Consider the following 26421-nt stretch of genomic DNA (forward strand, 5'->3'; position numbering starts at 1 on the left):
ACAAGTAAATATACTACATAAAGAAAATACTAACAACAGGAGGGAATAAAGACAGTACTATAACAATAGTAGGAAACGTTAATATCCCACTTTCAATAATAGGTAGGTTACCCAGACAGAAAAATTAATAAACAATAGACTTGAATAAAACTGTAGACCAAATGGACTTAACAGACATACCCAGAACATTCCATCTAAGGGCAGCCAAATATATTTTCTTCCCAAATGCACACAAAATATTTTCCAGGATTGATCATATGTTGGACCACAAAAGAATTCAACAAACTTAAAGAGACTGTAATAATATCAAATATCTTTTCCAAACACAACAATGTGAAACTAGAAATCAGTAACAGGATAAAAATTGGAAAATTAATGAACATGTGAAAGGTAAACAACATAGTCCCAAACAATAAAATAGGTCAAAGAAGAAATTAGAAGGGAAATTGAAAAATTATCTTGAGGACTGAGGATGTAGTTTAGTGTAGGCTTGGTATGTACAATACTGAGGGTTCAATACAGAGTAACCCACCCTGAAAGTATCCAGAGACAAATCAAATTGAAAACAGAACATACCAAAACTTACACAGCAAAGCAGTTCTTTTTTGTTTGTTTGTTTGATTTTGTTTTTGAGATAAGGTCTTACTTCGTAGTTAATGTTGGCCTTGAACTCACTATGTAGTCCAGAGTGCCCTTGAATTTATTCATGGAAATCCTCCCACCTCAGCCTCCTGAGTATTGGGATTACAAATGTGTGCCACTGTCCCTTGCAGGAAAGCAGTTCTTAACAGGCAAAGTTTACAACAGTAAATGCCTATATAAAAAAGAAAAGATCTCAAATAAACCTAGCCTTACACTTTAAGGAATTAGAAAAAAGAAAAATGAATTCCATAGCAAAGGAAAGAAATAATAAATATTAGAGCAGACAATAACAAAACAGAATCTGGAAAGAAAATAGAAAATGAAACTGAGAGTTTTTTTTAATTGAAAATGGGGGGGCTCTGATAAAGTATAAATAAAATAGATGTTACAGCTGATCCTACAGAATTACAAAGAATCATAAAAGACTCCTATGTACAATTATACATGAAGTTGGATAACCTAGACAAAAGGCACAAATGTCTAGATATATATAACGTACTGACTGAATCATGAAGCAATAGCATATTTGTATAGGCTAGTAATTAACCACCTGAAATTAAGAAAGATGTTATTTACAATAACATAAAAAATGAATAAAATACTTAGAATAAATTTAACTGAGGAGGTGAGACAGCTTTATACTGAAAACTGTACATTTTTATATTGTTTTGATTAAAAAAATTTGAGAACATACAAATGAATGGAAAGCTATTCGTGTTTATGGATTGGTGGAATTAATATCGTTAACATTTCCATACTACCCAAAGTGAGCTACAGATTCAATGTAATGATTATCAAAATTCCAGGGGCATTTTTCACAGAAATGGGAAAACAATTCTAAAATTCTTGTGGAACCACAAAAGACTATGAATAGCCAAACTACTCTTGACCAAGAAGAGTAAAATTGAAGTTATCATGCTTCCTGATTTCAAACTATGTAACAAAACTATAGTAACTGAAACAATACAGTAATGGCATAAAATCATACACATATATCAATGGCACAGAATAGATTTTAGAAATAAACCCTCTTGTGTAATGGTCAACTCATCTTTGACAAGAACATCAAGAATACAAAACAAAAAAATTAACTTGTGTTGTGACAACAGGATACCCATATGTAAAAGAATGAAACTAGACCCATATATGATACAGAAAAAATTAACTTGAAGTAGATTAAAAGCTTAATGTAAGATTCAAAAGCCTAAAACTACTAGAAGAAAATAAAGAGGAACATCCTTCTTGGCATCCATCTGGGTGATGATTTTTTGGATATAAGACAAGCAAAAATAAATGACTACTTCAAATGAAAAAGCTTCTATGTGGCAACCACAGAATGGGAGAAAATGTTTTAAAACTACACATCTTTTATAAGGGGTATTATCTAAAATAGATAAGAGACTTATACAAATCAATAGTAAAAAATAAATTAAAAAATAAAAAAACAAATAATCAAATTTTTTAAATGGACAAAGAACTGATTAGACATTTAAAAAGAAAGATATGAATGACCAACAAGTTTATGGTAAGGTGGTCAACATCAGTAATCATTGGGAAAATACAAATCTTAAGCAGAATGAGATATTGCTTCCTGCCTATTTTTGTGGCCATTATGAAAAAGACAAGAAATAGTATTGGCAAGGTGTGGAAATAAAAAGAACTCTTGGATACTATTGGTGAAAATATATATTGGCTTGGCAATATACATTGGCTTGGCCATTATGAAAAACAATAAGAAACTTCCTAAAAAAATACAAATAGAATTACCCTATGATTCAGCAATCACATGTTTGAGTCTATATCAAAAGGAAATGGGGCTGGGGATTTAGCTCAGCGGTACTGTGCCTGCTTATCAAGCTCAAGGTTGAGTTCAATTCCCAGTACTGGAAAAAGAGAGAGAGAGAGAGAGAGAGAGAGAGAGAAAAATGAAGAAATGCACATTGAGGCTGTACTCTTAAGTGAAATAAATAGGACACACTTGAGTAACCTAAAAGTATATATAAGGTTCAAATAGTATAATTGAGAGTGTGAAATAGAAAATGGCTAAAGGGGAAGAGGAATGGGGAGGGGAAAGGAAATAAGGGAAAAGAAAAAATGTGAAAAATGGAAAAATAGAAACAAAGTTTTTTTAAATAAGGAAAGGTGAAGGGAGTAAAGGGAGGGCAGTGGTATGGGGGAAAAACAAGAACCAAGATATATCACGTAAAGGTACAAGAGCCCAATGTTAAATGTAACTGTATTGTTTGCTTTAAATGTACCAAGAAACTTAATGAAAAAAATAATACTAAAGAGATGTATGTGAATCCATGTTCACTGAAACATTATTCACAAGAGTCAAGATACGGAAACAATCTCAGTGTCCATCCACAGCTGTACAGGTAGAGAAAATATAGCACATATATACAACGGAGTATTATTTAGCCTCTAAAAGAAAGCAGTTCTGCTAGTTGTGGTAACATAAATGAGGACATTATTTTAGATGAAATACTATAGGCACAGAAATGCAAATATTATACAATCTTGCTGATGTATGGAATCTAAAAATGTTGAAGTCAGAGAAGCAGAGAAGAGAATGGTGGTTGTTGGCTGGGGTTAGGAAGAACATGGAGGAGTTCTTCAAAGGCTGCAAACTTTCAGTTATAAGATGAATATGTTTTTTAGATCTAATGTACATCACAGTGACTATAGTGAACAATATTGTGTTGTACACTTCAACTTTACTGAGAGAGTAGATTATAAATGTTCTCACTGCACACACACACACACACACACAAACACACCCAGTGCTGTGAGGTGAAGGACGTGTTAATTTGATTGTGGTAATCGTTGTCAAAGTTGTCTACTGCTACAAGTGGTTAAAGTGTCCCCTCTTCTTCTCCTAAAGTTTGTGCCAATTCAAACTTCTGCCATTTAGACTCCCCAAAACTATTTAGACTCCTAAAAGTAATAATTTATACTTTCGCTGAAATCGTTGTCAACCATGTGTACCTTAAATACATAGAATTTTTATTTATCAATAATACTTCCATAAATTTGTAGAGGGACAGAAGGAAGCTAAGAAATAAGATGGAAAAAAAATCTCAAATATCAAAAAAAGAATAGCCAGGTGTGGTGGTGCACACCTGTAATCCCAGCACTCAGGAGGCTGAGGCAGGAGGAGGATCGCTATGAGTTGGAGGCTAGGCTGGGCTACACAGTGAGCTCAAGGCCAGCCTGAATTTCATAATGAGACCCTATCTCAAAACAATAAAAAATAAATATGAGAGTATTGGATGCAAAATTTATTGTTTTCTTTTTCAAAAGTTGGTGAGTTTAGTGTAGTTCAGCGAAAGTATAAATTAGGAGAAGGAGAGGGGACACTTTAGCTACTTGTAGCAGAAGGTTTAAACTATACACAGCCAACTGAGATCCAATAATTCCACTTTTAGGAATTTATCCTAAAGAAACAAGAAGATGCATTACCAGGGTTGTTAGCTGTAATGTTGACTAAAATAATTATTATATCAAATAATCAGAGATATATAAATGTCAAATTATAAGAAACAAAGTGAAGTAAGGTTCACCATTAATGATAATATTATGCAGTTGTAAAAAGTCTTATCATGGACTATTTATTTATATGATAAATACTCATAAAACCATTAAGTGGAAAACAGTTTCTAAAACAATATGTATGGTATGAAACTATTATATAAGTGTATATGCACACAGACGAAGGAAAGACTAGAAAGGCATAATGGTGATGATCTCTGTTAGACTTGATATTGATTTTTATGTTTTTTTTCTTTGTGATTTTCAGTGTTCTCCAGTTTTTCCACAGTAATCCAATATTACTCTGGCTTTTTAAAAAAGGGGGAAAACATTTTAAAACTGAAAATCTTTCTTTCTTTTTTTCTGTTCTTGGGATCAAACCCAGTGTCCCACACATGCTAAGAATGTTAGAATAGTGCTCTACCACTGAGCTGTGTCCCTAGACCCCACTTTTATTTTCTTTGGGTCAATGGCTTTCCCTTTCCATAGTAAGAGTCAGTCCCCAAGTGATGTGCACCAGAAATTATACATAACTTGTTTTTCTTCATTAATGGGGAAAGCATGTTTTTCATAACTCAAAATGCTGTGCATAAGCTGCCCCATGATTAGAGAGCAGTTTCAGTTCCAGAGCCTGTGTGGGTGGCACCAGGAGAGCTTAGAATTTCCAGGCACACTGAACACTTCCTTCACATTTTGACACCTTTTGGGATTGCTAGTAAAAGTCACCATCTTGTAACTCAGTTTTTGCAGTTGTATTTGCCATAAGGGTAGAAAACTGTGAGACTAGCAGGATACTCTGCATATACTAAATGTAAATCCATAGCTTTTGCCCTAGAAAATTATCATTTACCTTCTGACAACATGTTTTTTAAATTAATTGGAGAGCAGGAGATGGGGCTTAGTGGTAGCGCGATTGCCTAGTGTATGTGAGGTCCTAGGATTGATCCTTTGTACCATGCTGGGGGGAGCCAAGGATTTCATTAGTCTAGAAATTTTTCTGTTGGAAAATATTAATCTAGAAATATGTGAAAATATAGCCAGATTTATATTTGTTTCAAAGTTTTAGACTTATTCTAAAATTTGAACACAGAAGTTTTAGAACCAGAAGATTTCTTGCTGGTTCCTTCAGAGTCAAGATCTTGACAAGATCTTTGAATATCACAGTGTTTCTCATACCAAGATTATGATCCCCTAACACTGAGACTATTACTTCTCAAGTTTTATTTTCAAGTTTTTAAAATAAAGCTAATGAAACACAACAATTTGGGTTTTTGAATTAAGTTTCTTGGGAAGTCAGTTTCCTGAGCTCTTGACAAAGTATAGTAACCAAGCCCATGGACCTACGATGTTTTGCTTCATAAGAAGCATCAGCCCAAGCACCCTATTTCCTCAGTAGTTCCCCCAAAATCTCATTATTGGAAATAAAAGAATATTTTTTTAAACAAGAAAAGAATATAGATATTGGAGGCAGACAGGCTTAGACTGTATTTCCTATTTCCTTTAATACACCACATTAAACAGTTGTGATCATGGATAATAGCAAAATTGCTGATCCCTGGGAGAAAATGGTCAGTAAAGAGCTCTGTGACCCTAGCAATGTCCTGCCATGAATGAGCAACCTCCATGTCATTTCTTTGCTCATTTGAAAATTGTTTGCAAAGATGAATTAATTCCATTTTACCTGATGGTTTTGCATATCTTTTAATCATCCTCCCGAGCATCCTCCTTTACTTTCTCATATTATTTTGAATCCTAATTTACTCAGTTGCAAAATGGAGAAGATAAAACTCACTTTATTCTATTGTCGAGATTAAATCTGGCTTTTGCTAACCTCTTTTGCTAACCATTTGGTCCCGATGCTGTCTTCCTCTTCCTCCTCCCAGCCCACCCATGTCATATCATGGGCTTTTCCCTTTGCTGGACTCTTCTTCCCATCTCTCCTTGTTTGGCTACTTCCCACTCAGATTAGAGGCCCCCTTCTCCAGAAAAGTCTGTCTGACCACCCCACCACCATCACCACCATTGAGACTGGATTATAAGTGACTCCATGGCATTTGGAAATTGGCCTGCGGTTGTACATGGTAGCATACTGTATTCAGAGTGTGTGTGTTTATATCTCCTGCCCTGTACTCTAAATGATGGTAAGGCCTTGCTTCTTATCCACGATCTAGAGTTCCAGGTACAATAACACATATTCAGTGAATATTTGTTAAAGAAATAAATAGCATATGCAAAATTCCTAAAAGATGCTCAATAAATATTTGTTAAATAAATTAATAATATATGCAGAACTCCTAGAAGAATGCGGGCATACAGAGGAACTTAGCATTGGAGGTTGTGATTATGAGGCAGTGAGACTCTGAAGCAATAAACCATTGACCAAGAGATTCAAACTGTCAACTTATATCCCTGTATAGACTCCCTGGAAGCTGGACTGAAAGAGAACTGAAGAGTTGGACATATATGACCATTGCTTTCCAGACTTTTGACTATTTTGAGGTGCAAGGTATATGGGTGTGGGTACTGTTTTTAAATTCCATTGGGGAAGGTAGCCTCTCATTTAAATATGTAGATGTCCCTGGCAGTATATGAGAGCTATGTATTGCCATCAGTGTTGTTTCCTTGCTGATCTTTTGCACTTTATCATCTGTGATCCTCAAAGCAGTTCTTGGAAGTCCACTTATTATCCTTACTTAATAAATGAAAGCTGCAGCTTGAAGAAACAAACTGACCAGCATAAAATTACATGATAGTCTTTTTTGGTATGGGGATTGAACTCTGGCCCTTGCACTTGCGAGGCAGCGGGTGGAAACACTAAAGGGGAAGTGGGAAGTGCAGGGGAAAGGAAATATGGGGAAAAATGTGAAAAAATGGAAATAAAATCTTTGTAATAGGGAAGGGTGAAGGGGGTGAAGGGAGGGCAAGGGGTATGGGGATAAAACAAGAACCAAGATATATCATGTAAAGGTATAAGATCCCAGTGATAAATGTAACTATATTGTTTGCTTTAAATGTACCAAGGAACTTAATGGAAAAAAAAAAAAGAATTACACACCATAAATTTGGAAAGGAATTCTATTTTGTAGCTGAAGAGAAGTAGCAATATCTATGCCCCACCCTTTTCCCATTGCTCTCAGGGTACTCTGTGTACATTATTACATTTATTTAACTTTTAGAGGACAAATGAGCTGTGAGGATCTGAATGATGACATGGTTTGCTCAGGGTTTACCAGTGTTTGCTCTTTCAGTGAGCCTACGCCAAGAGCTTTACTTCCACTCATGAGAAATCAAAAGGGCTCATTCTTACCTTTCTCGGTAATTGAGTGTTCACAGCAATGCCCGTGAGAGTCTGAGGTTATTTGTGTAGGCAGGCTCACTCTGTGTTCCATGGTAGGGGTACAAAACTGTGGGGCCCATTTAATGTCATTTAAACCTCACCTAACTTCAGTGAACTACTTTAACTCTGTCCTGTCACAGAGAAATGACACCGCATCTTTCAACTCTCATCTTTACCTTCCCTGCAGCACCATGATAATTCTTACACTGAACAGATGCTAGATGATCCAATCTGCTAAATGATGTCAAAATACCTAATCAGTCGACAGAAGACAGTCACACGGTCATTAGGTCGCGTGTAAATGACAGTCTTGTTTAAGGCTTTCTCAGGGAAAGGATTTCAGATAGTGGGTTAGTGGAGTGAAAAAAAGGGGGGAAAAAGAGATAAAGTGAAAGCACTGGTTGAGTCCTGGTCAAGGCACTGACGCACTACCCCCAGCCAGTGTTTCCATTCTCTGTCTTGGACAGTAGCTGCACAAAAAACAAATTCCCGTTCTTCCCGTGTGTGTCTTCAGAGTCCGTGTCTTTATAGAGGCACCAGGGAATCAGTGCCATGGCTCCTCCCTGCATCCTCAGCAGTTCACTCACTTCATAGCGATGGGAAAATTAGATGAACAACGTAAAATAAGGCAACGATGATATCCTGAAAAGAGGAACTAATGAACAGTTATGAGAGGTCAGTCAAAATAATACTCATGTTTATTTAGTGTCTGGCGTTCGAGGGATAATGGTGAGCTATTAACGTCACCTAGTGAGTGCTTCCATTTTATGAGAGAGGAAATGGCATAGGTTAGTTGTGAAAAAGTCGAATGGCTGCAAGGTTAATCAAGAAAGAAACACTATAGAAAGGAAGATCTGAAAAATATGATGACTTTATAGACATCGGTGGGCACTCTTGGGGAGGGAAATGCCAGCCTGCCCTTTGCCTCTTAGGCTCCTGCTCAGCCAGCCTGAGTCATTTAGGTGGTCGGGACAGGCCCTGGATGCATGTTAATGTGTTTTTTTCCACTCATGATCTATTCTCCTGTTTAGAACAATCCAACAGAGTTAATATTTATGTACGTAATACTGGAGCACATATCTTCATAAAACAATACTGCTGAACATAAGAGATCATATATACACCAACACACTCATAATGGGTGACCTCACTACCCCACTTTCACAAAGAGAGATCACTAAACAAAGAGTCCAAAGAGAAATAGTAGAGCTGAATCACATCTTTGGAAAAAATGCATGTAATAGATATTTACCCTCTACAACAGAATGCATGTTCTTCTTAGCAGCACAGAATTTTCTACAAAATAATCCACATATTAGTCCAAGAAGCCTGCTTAAATAAATAAAAGAATAGAAATCACCCCATGTTTATTTTCAGACCAATGTGCATTGCAGCTAAAAAATCAATCACAGAAGAAACTAGAGAAAATTATAAACATCTGGAAACATAATAACACATTTCTGCACTCCCACTGGGTCACAGAAGAAATGGAGGAAGAAATTAAACAATTTCTAGAATCAAAGGACAATGCCAGTGATATAGGAGAAATATGACTCCCAACCTGTCAGATGCCAGATGTGCTGAGTTTGTGTCGAATTCCAACAGACAGTGGAGGTTAAGAGTAGGAAAAGTTTATGAAGAGATAGCTCCTGAGAGGTGGGGTCCTGAAAGCGGGTTGGCACTGAGGGCTTTTGTCAGTAATAAATTATACAGCCAAATCACAATGTGGGTACAACATGGATCAAGATGCTATCGATGTATAGAATTACAACTAAGTGCTTAGCTAATATTGATCCAATAGAGAAATGATTCAGTAACAAGGATACATTGAAAGAACCACAGGCATTTTAGGGAAGGGATGGGTCCAGATGCTCTGGCTATGCATCTGGGCTCCTGATACCTACCTGGACTTACTGGACTAGGTGATGCTAATTATAGAAAAAGTCCAAGTTATTCTTTCTGCCTTAGGGGCATATATACCTGGCCATTGCATCTTTATCTTGGGCCCTGGCCTTCTTCAGATGCACCTCCAGCTGTAATTTTGATGTCTTTTTCTTCACTGAATTCCTTGAGATTCCAGTCCCTCACTGATTATATATTGATTTCCATCTAATTTAAACACATCAGAATCTATTTGACACAATAAAAGCAGTTCTAAGAGGGAAGCTTAACAATAATCAGTGCTTATATTAGAAAAAAAGAGCAAGCTCAAATAAATAGCCTACTGGTAAACCTCAAGATATTTGAGAAACAACAATCCAACCCCGATCAAAATTTAAGGAGGGAAAGCATAAAGATCAGAGCAGAAGTGAATGAAATTGAGGCAAAAACAAGAACAAAGAATCAGTAAGTCCAAAAAAAAAGGAGGGGGGGAATGAAATTGAGACAAAAAATACAAAGAATCAATAAATCAAAGAGCTATTTTCTTAAAAGAATACATAAAACAGATAAAACCTTAACCAAACTTACCAAAAGAGAGAAAAGACTCACATCAATGCAATTATAAATGAAAAAGATAAAATTAAAAGACACTGATGAAATTCAGAAGGCAGTAATTACTATATTAAAAACTTATATTCCAACAAATTTGAAAATCTTTAAGAAATACATTACTAGACTCACATGAATTACCAAAACTAAACCATGAAGACATAAAAATTCTGAACAATTTAATAACAGTGAAATTGAGGCAATAATAAAAGTCCTACCAACTAAGAAAAGCACTGGATTGATGAATTCATTGCTGAATTCTCTGAGAACTTTATTGATGTTGTAACACCAGTAGTCCTCAAACTTTTCAACGAATTGAAAAGGAAAGAGTGCTTCCACATTCATTTCTGAAAGTTAGCATCACTCTGTTCCCAAAACCAGACAAAGATCCAAATAAAAAAGAAAACTACAGGGCAATCTCATTAATGAACATAGGTGCAAAAATTCTCAATAGGGCATTAGTAAATAGAATGCAACAATTCATCAAAGGGATCATACCTCATGGCCAAGGAGGTTTCATCTTAGGTTGCAAGGATAGTTCAACATATACAAATCAATAAATTTAATATGCCCCATACAGAAGCAAGTACAAAAATCACATAATCATATCAGTAGCTGTGGAAGAAGCTTTGGCTAAATCCAACACCCATTCATGATAAAAATCCTGAAGAAAAAACAGGTATGAAGGACCTTAACTGAGTCTGAGAGAAGCCATTTCTGAAAAACCAGTGGCCAACATCATATTAAATGATGATTCCTTCCAAAATCAGGATTACAACAAGGATGTCCACTATCATTGCTCCTGTTCAACATAGTACTCAAAACATTAACTAGAGCAATCAGGCAAGAGAAAGAAATAAAGGAGATACATATGAGAAAGGAAGAAGTCAAATTATCATTATTTGCATATGACATATTCTACATAGAAGACCCACAAAATTTCACTGAAAACTAGAATTAATAAGCAAATTCAGCAATGAAGCAGGATACAAAAGCAGTACACAAAAATCAGTGATGTTTCTATATGCTAATAAGGAACTCACTGAGAAAAATTAGGCAAACAATTCCATTTATAATAGTGCCAAAAATTAAATACCTAGGAATTAGCCTAACCAAGGAAGTAAAAAACCTCTACAATGACAACTACAGCATCGAGGCAGAACCAATCTTGTCAAGATGACCATACTTCCAAAACTGATATATAGATTTGAAGCAATCCCAGTCAAAATACCTACAGCATTCCTCACAGAGCTAGGAAAAAAAATCCTAAAATGAATACAGAACCAGAAGAGACCCAGAATAGCAAAAGCAATCCTGAGCAACAAGAATCAAGCAGTGGGCATCAGAGTACCAAAATTCAAATTATATTACAAAGCTAGAATGATAATAACAGCATGGTATTGGCACAAAAATACCACAGAATAACATAGAGGATGTAGAAATAACTCTGGACACATTCAGCTATTTGATCTTTGAGAAAGGAGCCAGAAACATACATTACATGAAGGACAGCCCCTTTAGCACATGGTGCTGGGAAAACTGGATGTGCATATGCAGAAGAGTGAAGCTGAATTCACACCTCTTATCGTGTGATAGACTATGATAAAAATGGACCAAATATTCAAGTATTAAAACAGAAACACTTCAGCTGATGGAAGACAAAATAGGTAAAACTCTTGAAGTCGTAGGTGTAGGCAAAGACTTTCTTCACAGATCTCCAATTGCAAAGAAATATCATCTAGAATCAACAAATGGGATTATATCATATTAAGAAGCTTCTGCATAGAAAAAGAAAACAAGAGAGTAAAGAGACAACCTACAGAATGAGCAAACATTTTTACCAGCTGTTCCTCAGAGGTCTAATATCTAGAATATATAAAGAACCTTAAAAAATTGGATTACTGCAAATAAAAGACCCAATGAAAAAATGTGGAAGTGAAATGATAGACACTTCACAGAAGAAGCACAAATGGCCAATAAATATATGAAAAAGGGGTCAACATCTCTGGCTATTACAGAAATGCAAATTGAAAACATGGAGATTTCATGTTACACCAGGAAGAATGATAATCACTAAGAAATCAAATAATAAAAATGGTGGCATGGCAGTAGGGAAAATGTTGATGGCAATGTAAAATACTAAAACCAATGTGAAAATCAGTATGGAGATTCTCAAAGAACTAAAAATGGAAACTACATTTGACTGAACTGTTCACCTTCTAGGTGTCTTCCATAAAGATCTGAAGGCATCATACTACCGTGATACATGCATACTTATGTTTATAGCAGCACAATTCACAATAGCTAAATATTGGAAGTAACCTGTATGTCCAACAACAGATGAGTGGATGAATAAAATGTAGCTATACTTAATTGAATACTACTGAGCTATAAACAAAGAGAAATTCAAGACATTTGTAGGAAGATAGTTATACCTTGAAAAATATAATGTTAAGTGAAATAAACAAGACACACAAGCTTAAATACTGTGCGGTTTCTCTCATGTGAATAACTTGAAGTACAAATAAAAAAACCAACAAAAGACTGATGAATGGAAACAGAGAGATGTTTTGCAAATAGGAAGAAGACAAAGACATGAAGAGAGAGTGTGTGTAGGGTGAGATGTAAAAAGATTTAAGATGTGTTATGTATTTATATCAACTACCCACAATGAATGTAATCATATGCCACAAACATAAACTAAACAAAATCAATAATAATAAAAAATACAGAAAGGGGATCTAGAGACAGAGGTAAGGAGAATAAAATAATAAATCAGGATGTGTTATGTATGCATACCCACTCCCTAAGATGAATGTAAACATCATGGGCTGCAAACATGTACTAATAAAAACAAAAAATAGTAACATTTTAGTGGGGAAAGCAGAATATAAAAAGCACCTGCTCTATTAATAATTATGCAGAAATCCTTTGTTGGTCTTTAAAAAGTAAAAAAAATTATTTACAATGATAAAACTATGGTTGACTTTGGGTTTTTCTGTTTTGCAGAATTTCCTTAAATGTTGTACTGTGTCACAGTAAAACAACAGCAGCAACTAGATAGCCAGCCAAGACGTTGATGTTATGTCCCTCTGGCCTCTTTATTGTTAAAGACCTAAGGGTAAATTAGTGTTACCTCTTGGACAGCCCCTCTCTCCTCACTCAGAAGCCCATCTACATAGATTTAAAAACCTACAGGCATTTAAAAAACCCAATGGCTTCTTTTAAAAGTTTGCATTTAAGTTTGTTGTATGAAGTTTTGAATAGGATCCCATAGCCACACACTATATATAAATGATGATTTGAATTTTTTTGGTACTGGGGATCAAACTTGGGACCTTGCACTTGTGAGGCAGGCAGCGGAACCACTAAGCTAAATCCCTGGCCCATTGATATGCTTTCTTGATTAGGCCTCACAAATATATTAGATCTCGCTATTTTAGGAATAGTGTGTGTTTATAAGGTGAAAAACATTACTAACATAAATGAACTATTAGAACTATAGTATAGGATGCATAGACTTTTGTGAGCTAAATTGGGGATCTAACTGCTATTTATAAAGCTAAGTCTAAGGAAAAATGTCTTCTTAGTCTTGCTTAGGGTACTATCCCAACAGGCTCTTAGCAAACTATTGGTGGAGGAGGAGGTAGTCATTGTCCAAGATTTCTCTGTCAACACCTCAGACAAAGCCTGGCTTGTACGAGACTCCCAGTGCAGCAGCAGCACAGAGTTGCTGCTCCGAAAGGCACAGTAGCTGAGGAGCCCCCTTTTCTCCCCAGGGCTCAGTGGAGGTTCCTCTGTATAAGAGATGTTCTGGAGTCCTGACATTCCCCACTCTCACAACCCTTATCTTGTTCTCAAATGCAGCCTGTTCCTATGCTCTGGGCCAGCAGTAATTTGCAAGCCCACCCCACCGTTCCTTGCATGCTTGCAGGGATGAGCACACAGAGGGAGAGCTCCTCTACGGGGAAGCACCCAGAGAGCTGGCCCCAAGACCAAGGTGACTACAGCAAGAGGCTGGAAAGTTGGCTGGCTTTTGCTAAATTCCCTTGATATTATATTAAGGTTATTAGATAAAGATCCTCTGATGTAAGGCCACTATAGCAACACCACGATTTTCTCATCAACTCTGGTTTCTTTTCTCTTAACTGCAAAGAGAATCACCAAGACTTGGCCTTTCATGAAAGAAGAGAGGAAACAGATTCCCTGGACATGCAGAAGCTAGAATCAAAGAGCAGCTTCTTGGTTGGGATAATTCCTCATTTAACTTTATCCTGCCACAGGGCTTTCCAGCAGGACCTTTCTCTCAAGCTTTCAGGGAACATGTCAGGGTGTTCCTCTGGAGTCTAGAAAAATCTTCCTCCCATACAGAGCTTGCTATTTACATGACTTACTCTATCATACCTCATAGGATTTTCTGAAGCTTATATCAGCTGCTTCAATGATAATTGTCCCTATTCTATTACATCCTGTTTCTGGACCCTGAAGCCTTTTGCCAAAGGTAAGAGTCCATTGTCATATACTGGAAAAGAACAAAAGTCTGTGTCCTTGTGCCAGAGGTGGGTGCCCTGGAAGGACAGCATGGTGCTTTGGAGTTGTGTGGGGGACAGGAGGAAAGCTGCTATCACTAGACCAAATGTAGAGAAGCAGAGGCCAACTGCAAAAGCTGAGACAAGTGTCACAGGGCAAAGGGAAGAATAGAGTCATGGGAGCCAAGAGAAGAAAGGATTTTGAGAAGCAGGTAGTAGGAGCATCTGTACTGAATGTTGTAAAGTCACGTAAGGTAACAATAGAGAAGCAAACACTGGATTCGGCAATGGAAATGGAAGTGATGGGAGGCACTGGTAGGTGCAATATTTTAACTTAGTGGGGACAAAACCCAAAATGCAATGAGTTAGTTGAGATGAAATAATATAGAATAAGTAGCTCATGATGTGTCTGCTAAATGTGTGTATGTCTTAATTTGCATAATTCTCACAACACTCTCATGATATAGATTCTGATGTTGCCTCCATTTTATGGATGAAGAACCCAGACACAGAGAGGATAAATAGCAATAAATAGCTTGCCCAAGGTCACAAAGCTAGAAAGTAGCAGGGCTGGGACCCAACAGACACAGGCAGTGTGGCTCCACTCTGTGCGTGGACACCCCTGCAATGCTGGGAAGCCCATAAGATCAATCACTGCAGACAACTCTTGGAACCAGTTTGCTGAGGAGGGACAAAGGGAGACAGGCTGGCTAGCTGCAATGATTATATGGTTGAGAGATAGTTTTTTTTTTAAGATAGAAAATACTGATACATGGGCTGCTTGCTACCTGGGATAGTAAGGGCAGGGAATGGAGATTGATGATGGCAGCTGGAAGAGGTATTTATGAGCTGGGAGTTGATTTCAGTCCAGTGCACAGAGGGGTTGACCTTTGATAGGAATCAGGCAAATCTTCTGGACCCAAAGGAGATGCAGAGAAAAAGGTCACCAAGGAGCCCTTGGGCAGGTGGGAAATAAAAAGATGAAGGAGTACCTGGCTGCTGGGTTTTATTTTCTCCGTGAAGGATGAAGCAAGATAATTAGCTGCATCTGGGATGGGGAGAGGGGGTGGGTGTTTATAACATTGAAGGGAGAAGAGAGCTGTGAAACGGCCACTCTGGGAGTGAACAGTGCAAAGAAAGCACAATGAGAAGGCAAGATAGATAGGTAAAAGAGACAATTCAATACACCAAAATATTGTATATCCTCTTTCTGTCTCTCGAATCTTTTATGGTCTTTATTCCATGAAATTTTTCATAGTAAATCTGCAGAAAAAGAAAGAGGGAGAACTGTCTGCCCTTTCTCCCATTACTACTATGCTGGGAACAGTAGGAATACATTTGGAAGTGATGAAATAGTAAATCTGAAATATTCCAGGCAGATGGTTTGGGACTGTGGAAAACTAATATAAATAGAAATATAACCTGGGCTTCTTACCTGTAGAACTTCATGTCTTTTCCTGTTTTCAGCAAGACTGTCCATTGCTATTTAAAACATTTGCTAAAGAATGTGGAATGAGAAATTTATATGTATCTGGATTCAATCTCTGTACTTTTCCTGGGGTACCCAGGGTCCCACAGAGACTGCTAATGCAGTGTTTCTTGAATTTAAGATTGCTAGGTCCACGTCTAGAGTTTTCAGTTCAGTAGATCTGAAGGGGGGGCCTGAGAATTTGTACTTCTAACAGGTCCAGGATGGTACTGATGCTGCTGGATAGGAGACTACGCTTTGAAGTGTGATGTCAGTGTTTGGGTAGGTGGGGCCTTTGAGTTCACCTAGTTCACTACCCGAGGGGGCAGAGGACTTCCCTATATCTCACAGAACAGAGACTAGAAAGAAGTATCTCGGATCCACTGACGTCCAGAACATTCGACACAGAGCTTCTTGTTTGGCTTGTTATTCCCCTCTCTTCCTCCAAATCACTTTGTTATTCTCTGAAATTATTGGGAAGAAATATTTCAATAAGGGTAATTAACACAGAGTGCTAAATATGTGCCCAGTGCTGCTCTGAGCTTCTCACATAGATTAATTCAGTTAGCTTTCTCAACAACCCTAATGGCTAGGTACTATCATTAACACCCACTTTACTGAGGGAGAAATAGACAGTAGTTAAGGAACTTTCTGAGGTCACACAGCCAGGAAGTGGAAAGATGGACTACATACACTGATAAGACAAATTCTCATATCCACATTATTTCTATCTCTTCATATGTCAAAGGTAAACATGGATGAAGCTTTAGTCTCTCAGATTTGAGGACCTTTGATGTTTGAGCAACACATGCTCTGTTGGGGTCCAACTTAGGCTATGGCTAAGGTCACTGAGCAATGTAGGATTATTTAAAAAGCCCTACTGTACCATTCTTTAACTGTGCGGCCCTTGGGCAAGCTACATGCTTTATTGTGGTGATCTCATTGATGAAACAAGAGGATGCACTGATTTCCTGAATGTTTGAGCTCTGAAAGTAAATAATTCTCACCGATTTAGTCATTCCTTGCTGATGCATTCGCTCATATAGAACAGCTCCCTGAAACAACACAGACCAGCAATCCACAGGCTCTTGTCTGTTCTGGGGATATCTCCCTCGTCAGACAGCTAAGAGCTCTGGCTGTGGCAGTTTTTGGTCCCTGAGGAGGTGATGAATTATATTCTGCTTTAAATGGCAAGAGTTGAATCAGAGCTGATTAGAAAGATTTTTAAAAAACTAATTAAAGTATGGAGAACTAGGTAGGAACTTTTTGGTTCCTGACATTGACTGACTGGAGGCATTGAACAAATTATTTAGCCTCAACATTTGCATCTATGAAATGAAGATATTTAGGAATGTGAGGCAGCTTAGCTAATTAACCATAACTGAGTGTTTGTTTGGTCATAGCTCTGTAGTTCGGCTACACCCTGAAGGCCTTTGATTTCTGTGTCTGCAGTGCCTCATCAGAAGGCTCCAACACTCAGCTGTGCACAGAAGGGCCTCCCAGGTTCACCTCACCCTCCTGAAGCTCTTTAACCCCACCCTTTAGTGCTCGATGCAGGCAGAGGGAGACATTTAATGAAGAGTCTCAACCACACCATCCTCAGGCCTCAAGCATGATTAAGCCTTAGATTCATAGGAAAAAAAAAAAAGGTGGGATGGACTTGATTTTTTTTCAAAACAAGAATCTGGAAAACTCTATGAATATTTTCCCGATCTTAACTTATTAGAGTTAACTGCCTTTGAGACCCCGGTGACAATTAATCTACTATATGTCCTCACTAGAACATTCATGTCAGGCCCAGGAGAGCCGATGTGATCCTGGAATTGAAGTTTGTTTTTTGTGCAGAGCCAGCCATGTAGCAGTCATCATAGAAGGACTTGCAAATAATGACCGTGACAAGAGCTAACGGTTGTAAAGCTTTTTAGGATTGCCAGGCACATAATTATCACACGTCTCTCATAAACCCTAGTGGTTAGGTAGTATTAGCAGCCACCTTTTACAGATAAGGAAATTGAAGCTCATAGGGCATTTTTGATGATACAAGGATATGAACCTAGCTGACAGCAGTCTAATCCCAGATGCACAGCAGCAGTACTGCCTTTCTTTCTGACAGCAGCGAGAAAGACCAAGTCCAGAACCTCAGGGACCTAACCCTAGTGAGAGAAAGGTGTTCACAAATGAGTCTGACTGTGAACATAAAAGAGGCAATTAATGGCATTTAGGACTTCACAGAGGACGCGGCCTTTGAGCTGAATGTTGCAGCAGGTAAGGATGAGGAAGGGTATCATGATCAAGAGATAATATACTCCTGGGGGACAGCAACAAAAGTGTCACCAATTTAAGTATTTCACTCCATTCGTTCCGTTTTTTCGAATGCCCATTATGGTCATGTTGGTTGAGCTCTAGATGTCCTGAAGCCTCAGATTCTATAGGCTCAGAGAGATTGCAAGTTGGACCCAGCTTTTCTTGTCTACATGTGTTTGAAGTGTCAATGTGACTGGTGCTGAGATCTCCCCAGGCTAGGCCCAGATGAGCATTTCTTACCGTCAAAGTCTGGGACATCTGAGCCAGGCTAAAGCTTGAAAAGGGGGAAAACGGGAGACGAAGGTTATAGAGAAAAGTCCCCTGAGACTCCTTCGTTCAAGCCTCTCTTATTCTCTCTCTTGTCCACCTTCCTCCTCTTCCCTTTCCCTCTACTCACTCTTCCCAATCTGAAAACACAGGAGTAGCCCGGGCTTCACCTACCCTTTGCCTCATCCACTCCAATTCTGCACCACCCTATTTCCCCTGCCATTGTTTATAACCTATCACCAAGTTTAAATTCTGGAATATTTTTAAAAATCGATTTCCCTTCCCTGGATCTCTACTTCTGGTTCTTATCATTCCTTATACCTCTGGCTGAAGTCGTTTCTAGCTGTTTTCCTTCCTTGGCCTCATGGTCACCTAAGATGAAATCCACCAAGATTCCCTTACCTAAGAGCTTTCGATGATTCCTCACCACCAACCACAAATAAGCCCCCCATGATCTGATGTGATCGCTTAGCCTCATCTCTCAGGACTTTCTGCCTCAAACTTCATGTGCTGATAGCATAAAGCAGCTTGCAGCGTTCCAGTGTAGTACACTAGTTCATGAGTTTTATTTCATTCTGTTTCCTTTACTTAGAGATCCCTTCTCACTTATCTTCACTTGGGTAATGCCAACTCATTTTTCAAGATACCCCAGCCATCATCTGGCTCAGGAAACATTCCTCAAAGCCTTGGGTAAGAAAGTGGTGCTATTGCATCTTGTGCCTATTATCTTACTTTTGAATGCATGTTGGAAATATCGATTTGAGACTCTCTCTTCCCCATTAGGCCATAACGTTATCATTTTAGTCCCTTTTACCTCAGTGCCTAAGGCAATATTCAACACAGAATAGATACTCTGTTAATGTAGTTGATTGGAATTTAACACCCTCAGAGCAGGGAATGTAACTTTTCTACTATTGGACTCCAAGCAGAACTCAACAAAACGTTCCTTGAATGAATGCTGCTGCTACTGATGGCGGTGATGGGGATAAGGGCAGAGAGTCCCTGATTACACAGCTCTTAAATGCACCAAGGAGGGCGGGCACAGTAGAAACTGCATATTCTGAGCAGCATTCTGTAATACGTGAAGGTATTAAGCTTTTTGGTAATTGTTAAAGGAATAACACACTGGTTCTGAAAAAGATGGCAGACTCTTGCACTATCGCTGTAGCCTTGAGCACCTCAAAAGAGATACTATTATGAATTAATGAAAGTATGGCAAAGGGAGAAAGTTTTGGAGGGCACTGAGTTTCCCCTGGTGGGTGCCATCTGAATCCCTAACACGGGCAGGATGATCCTGCCTTCCCCAGAAGCTGCCCGTTTTCCCTCTTCCCAGTGACTGCTTTGCACAAAGGATCTGCCAACCTTGCAGCTTGTTCCTGCTTTTGCAACCAGAGCATGAATAGCTAACCAGGCCACTGGGGCCAACAAGAGGAGCCTCTGTGGATTCCAGTGGGTCTTTCAAGGGTGGGGGAGTCACATTTTGAACACCCACCACCTCTTTCTACTCCTCCAGCAAAACCAGTCAGGCTAGTTGTGATGTGTTATTAGAAAGCTCACTCTGTCCTCGGAACAACAGAGTCACTTGTTGCATGTGTCCCGTCCATGGGACCAAGCTGGAAGAATGGGGAGTAGGGGAACTGTGGCTTTACACATGGGCTGAGGCCCTGAGCAAATGCCTTCATTTCTCTGGGTGATAATCAACCTTCACAAGGGGTTGGGAGTGAGATTTGAAGGATGCACTACTACAAAGCACCCAATGAGCTTGTAAAATATTGACACCTCAGATGCAGGTGCTTCTTTAGGGTATTCTTTTGGAAAGCACAATCTGCACGAGAGCCCACCACTGCATGCCATTTTTCCAGGGATGAGATAGAGTACAGTGTCCTTGCCAGGCACAGGAAGAGAAGGGCTGCCCAGGCATTGCAGTCCACTGAAGTACTGGTGGTTTCAGATGAACAGGACGGAGGAGGCTGACATTTTGTTTCAAGAAAAAGAATCTCCCTTTGTTTTGTCAGTCTTGCAAACTTTTCACTGTTTTAGTCTGGATTCTTGTCCTTTCTTCCCTTCTTTCCCTCCCTTCCATTTTTTTCTCTTTTCTTCTTCTCATTGAAATAGACACTAGAAATAACATCTCCTTAAAATAGATAATGACATTTAGAACCGGTAAATATATCTTCCTAACACTGTAATGAGCTATGGCTGACATCGAATCACCAACCATTTTTTAAAAAAACCTTTCATTTTCCATCTCTTCTTTTCCAGAAAGGTAAATGACATTCCGAGGGGGGAAAGGCAACTAGAATCTGAGAGGAGCAGAAGGGAGGGGAGGAGTTTGTTTCTTTCATTTCTGAGAAGTTTAAGCAGCTGCAAAAGCAGCTGCCAGGGTCGCTATACAGGAAAACCGGGGACCCCATCCTGGAGTTGGGGGTGAGGTAGGGCTGCGGGAGTGAATTGCTCAGGAGTACAGAGAAATTACACCCACAAAGGGGAGTCAGGACACATCCTCCTCCTTCATCTGGAGAGCTCTGTAGAGGCCATCCCACATGCCAGTCTCCACTGCTTCCCTTGCTCCCTCAGGCCACTGCACTCATTGCCCCTAAAGTGCTCAGAATCTCACACCTCTGTGGAACCCCTAGCCAGGTACACTGAGCTCTCCTCAGTCTACTGGTACCCATCAGGTGCCAGCCCCCATCGCAGGCCACCACCAAAAACCTCCCTATCCTTGACTGGGTGCCTCAGGTGGCTGGAATATGATGTTGACTCCAGTGAGGTTTTTGTCTGGTGAGGCTGTCGCTGGCGAAATGCTGGATCATAAGGGTACAGGTGGGGCCATATGGGACAGCCCAGCAGTTCTCCAGATTCCTAAAAGGCCCCACCCCGATTCTTAACCCTAAGGATAGAGAGAAGGGTACTCTACCTCCAGAAGATGATCTGCCCCAGCGAAGCCATGGTGAGGGGATAGATTCCTTCCCACAGCAGGGGCCAGGAGCTGGGCTGAATGGAGCTGCTGCCTCCCTCCTGAGTGCTGTGACTCACAGTAAGCTCCAGCATGCTCATCTTAAATAGTGTGGGCTGGGAGGGGTGTATGCAGCTGCAGTTGGCTGGCTCAGGTATGAGGAAACAGCCCTGCTGTGCAGAATTGCTGTGGCTGCCTGCACCCAGCCAGCCCGTGAAGCCAAAGGCCAAAGCTGCCTTTCTAAGTAAGCCCTGACCTGGTGAGAGGGTGAAAAGGAGACACTTCCCAGGCCCTTGCTTTAGGGCTTGTATTCAGCGCAGGTCTTTTCCTCCTAACTGTGAAAGGGCTCTCTAAAAAAGGATATTTAATCTCAAAACAAGGCAAAACTGTCTCCCTCCCTTCTGATAGCTGACAGGCAGGCAGAGGCTGAGTCAGACCTGGTGGGGTCTCTCAGGGAGGTGATTCATGCTGAAGGGCCTCAGAAAGGCCATGAGGTGAAGTGACCAGAGCACTGAATTTGTCACCTAAGACTGAGACTGCACACCTGGGTGAAGTCTCTTCTAGTTTCACTTCAATGAGAGGGTGAGGGAGCCTGATTTTCCCATCTCAAAATTTTATTTTGAGACAACAAAAATATTCCACATGTACATTGTTTAGGACTATTGCTGTTGAAGGTGACTGAGTTAGCAAACGTGATCTCTAAACTGCGCCCAGCATTCAGATGTCCAAGTAGACAGGACGCTTCTTAAGGTGTAAGCTTGCTATCGCTGCACCATTCCCTCCGTTCTTGGACAGGAAGTGTTCATGACTGCTGGCTGTTTATGGTGAAAGTGACCCAGGCCTTCCACAGATTTACACCAGTATTAGGAACACACAGAGTAAAGCTGAAGGAAGGAGAACTGAGTGGCAAGAAAATCACAAAGAAGAGGACGATTTCACAGCAGAAAGATCTTTAAAGTCAAACAAAGCCAGGTCCAAACCCTGAATGGCTTTGGGGAAATCACTTTACCTTTCTTCTAGGCACCTCTTGCTGGATTTGTTGGTTTGATAAGAGGTCCACGTACTTTCCCATTCCCCAAAGTAAGTAAAGAACATTGCCTTCTAACTATGAAGCCCCCATGAAGACCAGATCCTTCCCAGGCTTGAGGAAGCTGAACAATGATTTCCACATAGTTCCTATACTTTCTGAGCAAGGGCACAGGGTTTTTGCTTAACCCTTCAGTGAGCCCTAAAAACAACAGCCTCACCTCGGGTACCTACTCCAGCCATCTGGCATCACTGAGGAAAGATCCAGGGAGAGCCCAGGAGGAAAAACTTGACAACCCATTGGAGAGTCCTCTAGGTGAAAGAGAAAATGGCCAAAGGGCAGCATCAATCAGGAAGAGATGAAAGAGCCCACCAGCCACAAGGGCAGGCATTATTAGACAAGAATATAAAGCCAAAGAGTATTATTCTGCCTCTGAAAAATCAAACAGATATTACTGTGGTCCTGACACTAAAACCTGAACAGCACCTGACTGTCTTCACACTCGCCTTCTGAAGCCTTCCACTAATGTTTCCCACTCTGTCTTGTGTCCAGGTTGCTGTTCTCCTCTTCCATAAGTGAAGGGCTTCTCCACAGTTGTCTTCAACAATCTCTCCACATAGCACACATATCCTTTAGGTGATCTCATCCACTGCTCTGCTTCACCTGCCCCTGTATCTGGAGATCCCCACATCTATAGGCCTCTTGACTGGACTTCAGCTCCACACAGCCGACTTAGTGGACATCACTAGTTGTCTAGAAAGCATCACTGTATTCTTACTGGTTACACCTCTCGGAATACAGCAGCATCACTTCCTACTGTATGAGTAGAGGGAAATTTCCTCTTTGTCCTTTGAAGGGTCACTGGAATAAATCGACAAAGATTAAGTAAGAGGAAAGACACACAAATTTGTTCACACGCAAAAAGAGAAAACTACAGCAACAGCTCACTGGGGAATACCCACTGAGGGCTTGTAAGTAGTTATTAGGGGACTGATTAATCCCAAAGACAGTCTCTTTGGAATCTGAATGACCAAAAGAATGACATTATCTTATAGGGGAAATCTGTCCAGATGTGGTTACATTCCTTAGTCTTCTTTTCTGAGATAGATAATGGGATTTTAGGGAAAGGGAGGATTGTATTCCCTTTGCAGTCTGCTCTTATTACAGCTAAGGGAACTCTGGAGTTATTTATGCTTGGGTAGGCTGAAGCAGTATAAGCTGTCTTTTAGGTCAAAGTCTTAGCATACCCCCACACACCCTATTTTGAGGGAACTATTCTTTGAGTCCTAACACTAGATTGCATGAGTCAGAAACCTCAGAGTTACCCTGTATTTCCTCCTCTTTTGCTTTCATCATCCCTGATTTCAGTAATTCTCCTGATTCTTACTCCATGATTAGTTTGCTAGGGCTGCCATGACAAAATACCACTGAGTAGTGGCTTATAACAACAGAAATCACTCTCACTATTCTGGAGCTACAAGTCAGAGACCAGGAGATTAGCAAGCTTGGTTTCTCCTGAGGCCTCTCTCCTTGGCTTGTAGATGGCTGTCTTCTCCCTGTGTCTTTCAGGGTCTTTCTATTGTGCATGTCTGTGTCCTAATCTCCTCTTCTTGTAGGGACACCAGTCATATTGAACTAGGGCCACCCCGGTGACTTCATTTTAACTCAACTGCTTCTTCTAAGACTGTATCTCCAAAGAGCTCACATTCTGAGGTACTTGGGGTTAGTACTTCAACCTATGTGTTTTTGAGATATAATGCAGCCCATACCACTCCTTTGTGCCTCTAAATCTAACCCTTCTCTGTCCCGTACTATACTGAAATTCAGTCTCACATCATTTCCTGGTTGAATTAAATTATTACATTTAAATTATTAAAAGTATATATTAACTTTGTTGTCCTGCTTCTTAGTTGCCCCATATGTAACATTTTACTCTCTTCTGCTAGTGTGATCTTCCTAAAACGCAAACCCAAGGAGGCTGCTTCTCAGTGCAGTCTGACTTCTGCCTGCCTCTCCAGATTTTTCTCTCTTGTCCTCCTTTGTCACGCTGCAGATGCTGAATCCCTTTGAATGTCTCTAAAAATCATGCTTTCCCCAGTCCCTCTTCCTTTATGTATACTGTACTCTCCAAGTGACATCTATCCCTGATCTTTTCTTTTTCTTTTTTTTATTGAGTTTATTGGTACATTTTATACAGTACAGTTACATTCATCATTCGAATCTTGTACCTTTACATGACAGGTCTTGGTTCTCATTTTTTCCCCTTGTCCCTGCCCTCCCTTCACCCCTGCCTCCCCTCCCCATTTACAAACATTTTATTTCCATTTTTTCATTTTCTCCTATTTTTTTCTTTCCCTTATTACCTTTCTCCTACCCTTCCCACTTTTCCTACACCTTTAGCCCTTTTCTTCCTATTTCACCTGATCAATTATCTCATTAGGATCTTATGTACCATTATAGTTTTTCACACCAGAGAAACTATTCGGTATTTACACAGGTGTGACTTATTTATTGCACTTAGGAGTATATCCTCAATGTGTATCCATTTTCCTATGAACAAATCTAATTTCTCATTCTTTATGGCTGAGTAGCATTCCATTTTATAGAAAAACAACATCTTCTTTATCCAGTTTCCAACTGATGGGCAAATGGGCTGTTTCCAAGTTTTAGCTATTACAAACTGTGCCACTATAAACATAGGTGTGCTTATATCATTGTGATATGATTCTTTTAATTCTTTTGGAAAGATACCCAGCAGAGGGATGACTGGGTCAAATGGAACCTCTAGTCCCAGCTCTTTGAGGTATCTCCATATGATCTTTTCTTGTTTTATATAAAATCTATGCAAAAATTCCAACCACTTCCATCTCAAGGGCCATGCTCTGGGCCACTGTGTAAACCTGGTGCTGAATTGTGACTTTTGTCTCATCTGTTTCCTTCACTAGATTAGCCTTAAAATAGAAAAAGTGTTTTAACATGTTTGTATTTTATACTAGCATATTGTATGCACCAATAAGCAATCATTAAATGTTTATTGAATAAACGTGTATTTTTCTTTCTCAGAACACAACGATAATACTATTTCCTGTGTATACATATCTCACTGCTAGTTCATGAGGTCATAGAGGACAAAAATTATGCTATCTTCATTTTTTTGTCACCCAGTCCGAGCACTAAGCGAGACGGATGGGCAAGCAGGGATGGAATCAGGGCGTAATCAATCCAACACATTCTGGAAGAGATGGCTTGTAAACTTGATTGACACTATTAGCGGCACTATTAGAGAGAACAAGTTGCATTTGAAATAGAGGAGCAATTTAAAATGAGGACAAAAGGTAAAGCAGATGTTTAAAACAGATAAAATCTTGTGTTCTCCTTGTAAATGTTGGGCAAAGTGAGGGACAAAGACAAATTTAGTGCATCTAGAGTCAAAAGTTCTTCTCGGGAATTAATAAAAAATAGTATTGAAACAGTCCCATTCAGTTGGAGGTTTTATTTTCTCATTGTATATCTCTATATTTTCCCGGTCACTAGGTTTAAAGTTCCCCAGGGTCACAGCACACCATGGCCGTGTGGGGTTTTACACTTTTCACAAATGATGTGAGGTCATGGGACCCTTAATAGTAACCGTGCAGGGAGCTCAGTAAAGGAGGTTTTAAAAATGGGAAACTAAGTCTCAGAGACTAAGGGATTTGCAAGGTCAACTAATTTGGTTTCCCCAGGCCCTGTCTGTTTTTCTAAATAGGGTTATATTAATAAAAATAAAGATTTCACTAGTTTTTTAACCTAATTTCTAAGGAAAGACTTACAGCTCATCTGCACATTTGACATTCGGTAGTCTTGGGACATGATACAAAAGTTCTTAGGAAA

The 26421-nt window shown here is 39.4% G+C and overlaps 1 protein-coding gene and 1 long non-coding RNA gene across 8 annotated transcripts in view; one reads left to right on the plus strand and one right to left on the minus strand.

Moving 5' to 3' along the window:
* Positions 1 to 21590, minus strand: part of Vtcn1 (V-set domain containing T cell activation inhibitor 1) — a 54958-nt gene extending 33368 nt beyond the window's left edge. For all 3 annotated transcript variants that reach the window (XM_010631191.2, XM_010631193.2, XM_010631192.1), the window contains exon 1: positions 21486 to 21590. In XM_010631191.2, the coding sequence (XP_010629493.1) occupies positions 21486 to 21517 (32 nt within the window). In that variant the 5' untranslated portion in view covers positions 21518 to 21590. The remainder of the gene's footprint in view (positions 1 to 21485) is intronic.
* Positions 1 to 26421, plus strand: part of LOC104866950 — a 191582-nt gene that overhangs the window by 58585 nt on the left and 106576 nt on the right. Inside the window, exon 3 of one of the 5 annotated variants that reach the window (XR_781620.3) lies at positions 6591 to 6771. The exons of the other annotated variants lie outside the window; for them this stretch is intronic. This is a non-coding gene — a long non-coding RNA (uncharacterized LOC104866950). Of the gene's footprint in view, positions 1 to 6590; positions 6772 to 26421 lie in introns of those variants that run through there. 5 annotated transcript variants of the gene reach the window in all.

Source organism: Fukomys damarensis, unplaced genomic scaffold (assembly GCF_012274545.1).
Source record: "Fukomys damarensis isolate Sample0158 unplaced genomic scaffold, DMR_v1.0_HiC HiC_scaffold_33, whole genome shotgun sequence".
In the NCBI taxonomy this organism is placed as follows: domain Eukaryota; kingdom Metazoa; phylum Chordata; class Mammalia; order Rodentia; family Bathyergidae; genus Fukomys; species Fukomys damarensis.